The 10,970-nt window shown below is 34.5% G+C and overlaps 1 protein-coding gene across 1 annotated transcript in view; it reads right to left on the minus strand.

Moving 5' to 3' along the window:
* Window positions 1–660: 660 nt before the first annotated feature.
* Smp_158550 (semaphorin 5-related) overlaps window positions 661–10,970 on the minus strand; it is a gene marked incomplete at both ends in the record, with an annotated part of 24,300 nt that continues 13,990 nt past the window's right edge. The window contains 7 exons of the mRNA XM_018794842.1: window positions 661–1,724; window positions 2,615–2,767; window positions 3,134–3,427; window positions 4,915–5,130; window positions 9,394–9,591; window positions 10,316–10,387; window positions 10,457–10,567. Of these exons, the coding sequence (XP_018649214.1) occupies window positions 661–1,724; window positions 2,615–2,767; window positions 3,134–3,427; window positions 4,915–5,130; window positions 9,394–9,591; window positions 10,316–10,387; window positions 10,457–10,567 (2,108 nt within the window). The remainder of the gene's footprint in view (window positions 1,725–2,614; window positions 2,768–3,133; window positions 3,428–4,914; window positions 5,131–9,393; window positions 9,592–10,315; window positions 10,388–10,456; window positions 10,568–10,970) is intronic.

Raw genomic sequence — 10,970 nt, forward strand, 5'->3', positions numbered from 1 at the left:
TGCTTCTATTTCCCGACGTAATGTTCTTTAATCTTCCTCTTTCCCGCTTCCCTTCAAGATTCCAAGTTAGGGCTTGTCACGTGGTGCAACTCTAGAAGAGCTACAGGTGTGGTTGGTTTCAGTACGATCACCATCATTATTACCGTTGTTGTAAACACTTGCTATTTCACTATCATAATCATCCTAGTTCTGCATGATGGTTTATTTCATTTGCGTGTCTCTGTGTATATAATGAGATTATTTTGTCATCTAGTTCCCACTTCCCCACAACTCGTAAATTTCGGTGTATTATTAGACGCTTAAGTGAAGTAGAAATTTCGTATATCACTAGTTGGGGAAGCTGCGAATTCTAAACTTCACCACCATTAGTTTATTTATCACTGCTAAGGTAACTAGAGTCATAAAAATCGAATCTAGTTATGTATCCTTATTATTACTAATTCACATTCTTTATATCATGATAATTCTGTTCTTTTCTTACAAATTCCATTGCATATACCTAATAAATTCAAATTAAAAACAATTAATAAGCCGGATGGTAAGGAGGTGTAGTTGAAAAAAACTGGTTAACATTTGAATTTTCATATTTAATATGATTATTTAAAATTACATACTTAAAAAAAAATAATTTATTCATAAAGCAGTTGTAAAGTGTATTAGCTAATTGTCTGGAATGGTACTTTTAGTACATGTTGTCTCATCTAGTTCCATCAAGCTTATCTCATTATCATATCTACAATTCTCAGTGGGTGTTATATATACTTCATTAAAACCATTTTTATCCTCTGGAATGCCATTTTTCGTTGTGTCATTAATTGTAACATTACCAATCATTGGATTATTCACTGATATGTCGGACCATACTTGTTCTGATGGTGGTGAAGACGATATCAAAACGCTGACAATTTTTACTTGTGATAATCTAGTTTCTGATTTTGGGTCTACATATCGGACATCCGACATAGGTCTTTGTTTTGTTGTTGTCGTCGTTGTAATCTTGTTTGCTGTTGATTGTACACTTTGTAATAATACATCATCATTATTACTGACGTCATCATAATCTGGAGCTGTATTTTGATCATTACGTAGTTTCATTTCAACAACTGTTCTATTTTTACTTGTATCAAGATTGTACACAGCTACTTCTGGACGTTGTACCGATGATGTAGTATTATGTGCTGCTTTACGAGAAGCTGTTGCGTGATATTTCTGCTGAATTTGATTACTTCGATCATTGTAATCTTGATTTCTGTTATATTCTTTATCAGAGTTTATTAACAATGAGGAATTGGAAAAACCACCAACATTCTTCTCATGAATGTCCAACTTTTTCTTTTTCCTTCCATTATTTTTATCTTCAAGAATTCTTTTTACTAATTTACTATCACTGTTACTCTTAAAAGTTAATTGGTTATCATTGGTATTATCACTATCTAAAAACCATTCATATGGTAATAAATTTGATCGCTTTTTATTGGATAAACGTTCATTTGTTATTTTACGCCATATAGACGTTGACAATGGTGTAGACTGTTGATATTCATGTTTACCTTGGGCACTTTTACGATCTCTCATTGTACATGTAATAAATGGAATTATAACAATAGCGAAACCAGTTGTAAATGCTACCAGTGTAACAATTATTGCATGTAACATATCGTATTGTTCCGTTGAATCCTCATTTAAGATTGTTTCCTTATAAGACTGATATTTATCTCCCAATACTAGTTAAATAATTAGAAAAAACAACGTTTAAACTGGGAAACATCAATTATCTTTATAGATGTTTTTTGTTTCTCGCAATTTTGTATTTCAATTAATCATTCTGATCAAAGCCTAACGATTGGATAGCCATATTCCACCTAGTCATTCTAACATAGTTGAGTGTGATTTCTTGGAAGAATCCTAAACAATAACCATAAAGATTCTTAATTTAGATTCAGATAGCACATTTTATGTAGAAGCCTACGAAATGTTGATGTGTTTACGTCCACGGATGATTATGTAGAGAACTAATGACTGTTTGTACAGTATTTATATCAAGAGTGTTGTATACAGTATGATATAGAAATCTAATCCCTTGTGAAATTGATCAGTTGTCGATACTGAGATCTGGGGATTTATTTGATTTTGCTCTTCACACTTTTAGTCTTACGGGCATAAATTATACATTCAGGCTGATATAATGTGTAAGCGTTTTAAAGCCAACTGGATCAACATTAGTTAATACCTTGTCAAACATCGATACAAATGAAATATCTACATTTTATAACTTCTAGGTCAAACGAATGTATCTTATTCTCTTAATATAAATGTTTCGACTACGACGGACAACATGAATTCACTGTCGTTTAAACACTAATTTAGAAATATTGACATCTAAAAGTACAGCACAGTGATAACAAGGGAAGTTTGGTAAAAAAAAAAGGAAGGGTAAAGTTATGTGTCTAATCGCTTTTAATAAGTTTCTCATTAAATTCATTTAATTAACTCCTCATAGTTGAAATTATGAGTAAATGAAACTATCTACTTAGTTGATTAACAAACAGCACAATTACCAAAAACAATACTAGTTAAAATGCACTGACAGCAATAACATTTTGCTTAAATTTACCTTCTTGAGGTGCAACAAGCTTCTTAGTATCACATCGTTCAAACTGAATCCACTCACAGTTTTCACAGCTTTTTCTTGTTCTCATTCGTATAGGATACGACACATGCTCTACAGTTATACATTCTGACCAAATAGCCCATTCCAGAGAATCCACTAAAATTAGAGAGAAATAGTACGAGTGGTAAGATAATACATGTTATTTCAATGTGGTTTTCGTCACCTCAAATATTGGTTGTTCAATAACTGAATATTGATCAGAGGACTCAGTTGTTTGATTTTATTTTCAATCTGGCAATAAATATGTCAAATCTAACAAATGGCCTTCAGACTCGATCGTAAGCAATGTGTTGAAATTCAATGATAGACATCATAATTTTGTCAAAATCTTTTGATCATGGAGTGACGTTAGCTAGACTATCAAAGAAACTAGATGATATTAGACCTTAAGATGCTAACTGGTTCTAAAGAAAATAGTTACTGGTGAAATGCATATATATCGAAAAAAAGTTTTTTGCTTACAAGGTTTTCCTGTATCAAGTTGTCCAACTTCGACTGATCTCTTCCGATATCTGACTTTATTTAGCCGTTGTTGTAAGCAATTTATTTCACTGATTTCCAGTTCACATGGAACTGTTTGTACACTGTTTTCAAACCCACCATAACACAAGCTTGTATTATGTATCTGTGTCATTTCGCTGACAGCTGAATTAAATTCATTAATGCATGTTCTAAATCGACGTTGTATTCCTCTTGGTCGAGCACAAGGTTCAGTTTTTGAACATTTACTCCATTCTGACCAACAACTCCAATAACCTGTTTAAAAATATATCCACAGTTATATTGATAATCAAAATTCTGAATTTCGTACAAGATTATCCACCACATAATTAGTTACTATATTTTATGTTACTGGTAAACACGAGTTAAAATACATATAAATCCAGTCTCTGAACTATGAAGCTAGAACTTCATTATGAGCAATTAACAAATAGTGAACAAAAGCTAGATAAATATATTCAGTTAGTAGTTATTAGATATATAATTTTAGTTGCACCCTTAATATATATTTAAATGTCATAGTTGATCGAATAGGTAACGGGAACATTCCAACCAGTCGTCAAGTGAATGGTACAGAAATAGTATTTTGTCTTATTTTCGATGTTTACAAGTCTTTTTTGTAAACGGAAATGACTAACTCACTAGTAAATTGTGGGAAACGACTTATAAATGTGATTTTTCATAATAATGAGTCGCTTTGCATTAATTAGAAAGACGGCATACGAAACTTGCTAATGTATCGATAGTGTAAATGTCTAACTTTAATTGATGCATTATTTTGAACAACCATATCTCATTGTCTTGGATGTGTGCCTTCCTTACACTTAAGACGGTTGAACTCCACTGATCACTGCTTTAAGTTGAATCCCAGTTCAGTGGTTAAGAGGTTAAGTGTTCATGCGCAAGACTGAAGGTCCTGGGTTCGATTCCTGCATTCAGGGTCATAGATGGGTACCGCTGTTGAGTTGCGTAGGGTGAAATGGCTGTCTATTACTTTCAGATTTCCGACTGTTGCCCAAACTTGATCCGTTCGTGATTTTAATCAACTAAATAACCGAACACTATAAACTTGGGTTTTTCGACCAGAAAAGACTCGTCATTCCATGTCGTCTACAAAGTGAACAAAAATCTACCGCGTACAGTACACTTTTGTGGTTTTTGCACTGCTGAAACTTCTATTGAACATTCTGCAAAGCCAAAATTATGTATACAATAGAAGTTCATTCAAATTTCCATTGCCATTACCTCTAAGTTTCAAAGATCGTCACTAATCCTCTCTTAATCCACTGACTTCTTATAACTAATTGACTTACGTCTGTTTCCACTTTCTTTTTGATTACATTTCAACTTCAAAAGTTGTCATAGCTTAAAACTCATTTATGTGATAAGTGATTTTTATCTAAATTCTCAGATATTTTATATTCATAATCAAAATCTTCTTAACTACATATTCAACTTCTAAATACGAATAACATCCTTATCATTCCATCTATTTTTCCTCTGTTTCTATATCTGATAAATTATTGTTATCATCAACCCTGGATATTACTGATTATCATTGGAGAAGAATGTTTATTCTTACGATTGTACAGCTGTGAGAATGACTTCATCAAGAGAACTTTTCGCTAAATCCCTCTGTTTTTATTTAATTTCTCAATGAGTTTTATAACCATTCAGTTTCTAAACAAATTCTCTCTATAAATGAAAAATAGCAAGCTGAATATTTTCCCCTAAAAATTTACCTGTGCATGATTGCAGGTTACATAGTTCATGTTCTATCTCGTAATCATTTTTAGTAAGTTCATCCTTTGTGTTACGTAATAAAAACGGTTTAATTCTTTTACGATATCTCCTACCGCCGCCACATGGTTGTGAGCATTCAGTCCATGATGACCAATCATTGCTTATACTTTCTGACAAAACTGGTAGGAATTTTTCAAAATTTTCAAATGATTTATCTGTTGAGTGATACACAATAATATAAATATACCAAAGTTGTCAATTTTAATAGGTAATAAAATTTAACGGCCAAATGGTTAAATATAAATGCTCACACACTACTTACTATTAATTGATCACTGAGTAGTGACAAGTGTCATGTATATCAAGTCCTTCTTAGTGCTGACCAAATTCCATTGATCAGGTTTCAGTGTGGCCACTAGTCTAAATAACTTGACATTGCGTACAGTATGCTGAGATATAAGGTGGTGGTTGGTGGTAAATGACAGGACCTAGGTTTCGTGAAGTTGAACACTCGTCAGCAAGGTTTACCTGTATTCATGGGGGACTAATCAATTTACAGACAGATAAAGTTGCATAGGGTAGTCTCGTTATTCAGTCTAAGGATCTAGTATGCTTACTTATGTTAGAAAAATTTTAAATCTTGATATCGTTAATACATGAACTATTATGGCATCTTCCAGCCAAAATAGATCTCTTCACTAAATCATTTTATTTTCTTCTCAATTAGTGTTGTTGTTGTTGCATATACTGATTAAATGATTATCTTTCAATATATTACGAAATTGACCAAATAACCTACAACTTATGGCTAACATCCAATCATTCTAGAAATCTTGCCATGATATTGATGAAAGTTTTTTTTGTATCTATTACACCAAAATAGAAAAATATCATTCTTGCATGATTCTAAATCATTAGTTTGTAATATCACAAAACGTTCCGTCGTGCACATTATGTTTTTATTCCTACTAAGTGTTTTAAAATACGTATACACACCGATATTTATCTTAAAGTAAGTTGACGTGTCAAATTCCTGTTTCTCTGGTTCAATTTTAATATTTCAACGTATGTTAATACAAGTGTCTCTCAATTAAATGGCTTCAATGATCTAGGTACGTGTAACTGAACTAGATGAGGTGGTACGTATAAACATGCAGCATTACAATATATATTACATCTAATTGAATTATTGTTCGTTTACCATACTCCATCCTAACATAAAAAGCGACTTATATGAGAGATTCTAGTTTTAGTTCTTTGATTTTATACCGAAATGTCTTCCTCTGTTTTTTATCTATTATAATACAACTGAACAATGTTGAAAATCCTCACTGATCACTGTTAGTCACTGACATTACCACTAAAACTGTACTGGTAATATCGTTTAGCCTTGACGGAATTGATATTACTGTTTGCTATTCTGTTTAATCTTATGACAATATCTCTGAAATAATCGAGTCAAATATACTTTTCCAGTTTAGGGGAATGACTGACGTGGATTACCTTCTTACAAGAAAATCTAGGTGAAAACAAAGTTCGTGGTAAGAGACTTCACTAGATTTCTACATTTATCCTCTTTATTAGTCTGAATATCAAGCGTCAATTGATCAACTGGTTGGGTTATTAGAAACTTCATTACTTAATTGAATTACGCTGGTGTCATTATTTGAGGTTTACATACTCTTTTGAAACCAGAATAGTCATATTTCAAGTTCAGTAGAATGATATCGTTTTGGAATGGTGAGTAGTTGTAGAATAGCTGAAGGGCAACTAAACTGTTCTCCAAAGTGTTCCACCCATCTTTCTAAACGTCTAGGCTGAGTGCAGATACGAGTGTCGAGATCGTCTCACTTACATTTCACCTCGTAATTCCAGCTTCTTTTATTAATCTGAGGAGTTGCCTAGTGTTGCCGACAACCACTGCTTTTTCCATCTCTTTTGCTTTCGTTGCCCACCACTACTCACGGTCGTTCCTTCGATTCGTGGTTAACCTAGATCTGATTTGTTTTCGCTCTTCATCATGTTCGGAGCCTGATGGGATGACTTGACGAGTATCCATCAGTGCAATAGACTTAGCAGAAATCCACTGCTTTTTCGTAACCCTTTAGTTCAAATCACTAATAGATGTCGTTGCTGTTTCCACAGCTGTTTGTATATCTTTCCAAGTAGCATCTGGGTCAGCCTCGTTTACAGAACTGCCGAAATGTGAACTCATTTGTTCCTGCAACTTACTTTTGGCTTTCTCGTCACTCAGTTTAATTCTAATGAGTCTTCTTAGTGTAGTTTTTCTGCGTCCACTGAGGCGCAAACAAATGCGTGATCGGATTAAAGCATGACCGGAGTCCAAACAGGAATTCCAGAACGAGCGACAGTCTTCTGTCGAGCCTTTCTAATGACGATTGATGGCAATATAGTCTAGTTGAGTACATTATCGGTTTGGTGCATGTGATTGCCATGTCAGACGATGTCTCTCCTTATGCTTAAAACTTGTGCTTTCTAAAAATAAACGATTGTCTGAGTACAGTTGCAACAGACGATCACCATTATCTGTTCGCTGAGCCGAGATGCTAAAATACCCATCTAAATGTCTTTCTGTTTGGTTTAAGCTACCTACTTTGGCATTAAAGTCACCTGATATGAGTACTATATCTAAGTGTTTAGCTTAATGGAGAAGTTCATAGAGCTTTCTGTAAAAGTCATCTTTCACCTCATCATGGCTGCAGTCAGTGAGAGCGTAGGCAGAAACGACGAAAAGGCAACGACGTGTGTCCCTGTCCTTCTGAGTTCATACGGAGCCATTTGGCCAAACAGCAGATAGGAGACTGTTAACGGGGATCCATTCTAATAATGCTTGTTCTGCCCTCGTACTAAGTGCTATGCCTACACTTGCAAGTTCACGAGAACTAGTGATAGGGTCGCCAGATACACGGAGGGTGTATTTCGTTGGCTGTCCATTTTGGAGAGGTGAGGTCAAGTGAATGACCACACTAGGATCCTGTATGCGTGTTTCTAAAACACAGCATATATCAATGGTACGAGATTCTAGGGTCTTAGCTAAGGAGGCCTGTTGACGGATTTGACATGATGTGCGTAGGTTGAAGGTTCAATTGTGTAGTTTGGAACAAGGTTTCAGTAGACCTGGGACAGTGTTTCGCGCACTAGAATCGTAGGCTATGGTGATATTTGAGGAGGAACTCGAGAGAGGAAGTTTAGTGTTGAAAGTCGAGGTGTGAGGAACAATAGGTATTGAAGAGGGAGATTGATTATGAATACAGTGATCTTGACTACTGTCAGAAGTGTGAGGATGGTTATCACTTCCCGGTTGCCCACACCGTGAAAGGTTTCTTCCAGAGGTACCTGAAAAGAAAATTTGATTAGAAGTGGTCTTAATGACCTGAGAGCGTGACCGCAGTGCTCAATGGACAACTGCTTGAGGTCGGTCACACACCACCTTTTTGTGGGTAATTTTTGTGTCAGGGCGTACTTGTTGGAACCTTATCGCCGGAGACAGATAACCGTGGGATAAGGCGAGGTGTGCATTTTTAGGGTCGACCTTTTCTAACCCCACCCCTCCTTGTGGGAAGGCAGCATCTCTGTTATGCTGGTTGTCTGAAGAAAACACCTTACTGCTGTTACGCCTCTGTACAGTCAACAGCACGACTTCACCTTCGGACCTTGGGTTTGCTGCTTTTAATCTTACCGCTCTTCAACCGACCTGCCTGGCATGGTAGGACCTTGAGGAACGATTGTTCCAGCCAGTATAGCTCGATTGGTTCATCACGATAGGCAAACCCGACCACCATGTCAAGGTAGCAGCAACAGTCGGAAAAAAGACATATATTATCAGACTGATTTCAGTTGGAATCCACTCACTATAATTTCACATATGAACCTATGAAGACTGCCTGAGAGATAAGTAGATAAACTCACGTTAAATCAAATTGAATCAGTGGGCATCGTTGGTACCCACACTCGTATTTTAGAGACTAAGCAATGATTTACACTGTGTGATTTTGCTACTAAGTCCTGTGTTTTGATTAGATCTGTGATAAAATGTAATTTTAAGTGATCGCATAGAGAACGTATTTGAGGTATCAATGTTTCTACCCCTCAGTAGTACATTATAAGCATTATTTGCAAAAAAATTAGTGAGATCTCTTTTTGGAAGTACAACATTACCAATGATAAAAGAAAGTTATTAGAAGGTTAGTAATAAAACTAATTTATTCCGAAAATATGACTTCTTGTCATTGCAATGATGAACAACTATCGAGATGATCACACTAAAACTGCCAGACAAATACAAATTCGCTGTGCATAAAATTGTCAGAAAATAACTTTCTACAAATAATGTGTATTATTTAGAAAGGTTAAACCGAACATTTAGAGTTTATATTCAGTTAAAGTATTTGCTCGAATGTCAGAAAAGTACAAAAATGCAGTTGCGATATTTTGCTTCAAACAATCACACTACTTACCAAGATCTTCACAATTAATTTCATGACTATCTTTGTCGATCTTGCAAATACGAGTCTGAGTATCGATTTGAGCTTGAAAATTATCGGATTCTGGTAATTTAGCTGAACACTCCACACGATATCTCCTTTGCACGTTTTCTTTCCCATTACTCTCATCTGTTATATACCACTCACTCCAAGTAGACAGAACTTTTTTCGCTAAATAAATAAGTAAAATTCGCAACCAAATTAGATCATTTGATTATTCCGTCTTACAATTGTTATAAACGTAGGATACTAGTTATAACGCTAGGGTTTCTTGTTCTAACAGTCCTTTTACTTTTTACACGTATGTGGGACATTAATTTACCTTAGATGAATATCTACACTAGATTCCCACCCAGTGTCTATTCTACAGGACTTCAACACAACTCAGATCAAAAACACGAGATTAGACTGACTAGAACGTCAATACATTTCCACACCAAAATCCGACACAATCCAACAACAAGGAACAGTCAATCAATAATAATCAGGATAGGGGAATATATATAACACCTGTCACACTATCTACATGTCTGACTCAGCAAAACAACCAATCATTATCTTTCTCTCCACACATCGACAAATATACATTTTGCATAATATATCTTTCATAAGAAAATCATCATACTTCACCACGATTTTATACCAACTGACCAAATAGATTGGGATAGTTAAATTAGAGTAAGTTTTATAACTGACTGTTACCAACTTAAGAATTATTGAAAACCATAGAAAAAGTTTTACAAATTTTCAGTCAATATGAAGCATGTACTCGCTAGTGACTAAGTTAGAAACGTTTTTCATACCTCATGGAAAGTTATAATTGGTAGAGTTCAATCAAATAAGAAGATACATAATATATTACCAAATTTCTAGAAGTAAATGTAATAAAGCTCACTTGAACATGGATTAGTATTACATTGTCTGTCTTCGAAAGCTTTACCAATGCACATTAATTGGTTTGTATTCACTGACTGATCTTTAAGTAATGTTTTCACTTCATCTAAAGTGAATTTTTCTGCATAATCAGTCCTTAAACCATTTTTATCTTTACAAAGACGTCTACGAAATTGTTTACCACCATTACACGATGATGTGCATGAAGTCCATTGCGACCAAGATGTCCATTCGAATATTGGTAACGTTTCACCTGACCAATTATTTTGAAAAAGATATTAAATAAAATCTAATAATAAATCGAATTTTCTTATCAAAATCATAACTAAGAAGTGTGTGCGACAAATTTAAATAGTGTATACAATACTCTGATGTACATTAAACGAGATTCTTTACACTTACACGCATGTGCTTCATAGTATCATTCTGAATAGATAAAGGATCATTAACACAAGCATTTAATAAAGTATAATTACGATAATAAATTCATCAAAACATATTTGTCTTCATCGAATTTCGAACTTGTAAAATTCCCTCACATAGTAAACAAGTTTGAGTAGAATAAATAAATAATATATTTGTAATATCACGAGGAGTAGAAAAATTAGGTTTTCTGACGTTTCGTGACTCAGTGTAAGCCACTTCTTCAGGGATTA

The sequence above is a fragment of the Schistosoma mansoni genome, chromosome 1, assembly GCF_000237925.1.
Source record: "Schistosoma mansoni strain Puerto Rico chromosome 1, complete genome".
In the NCBI taxonomy this organism is placed as follows: Eukaryota; Metazoa; Platyhelminthes; class Trematoda; order Strigeidida; family Schistosomatidae; genus Schistosoma; species Schistosoma mansoni.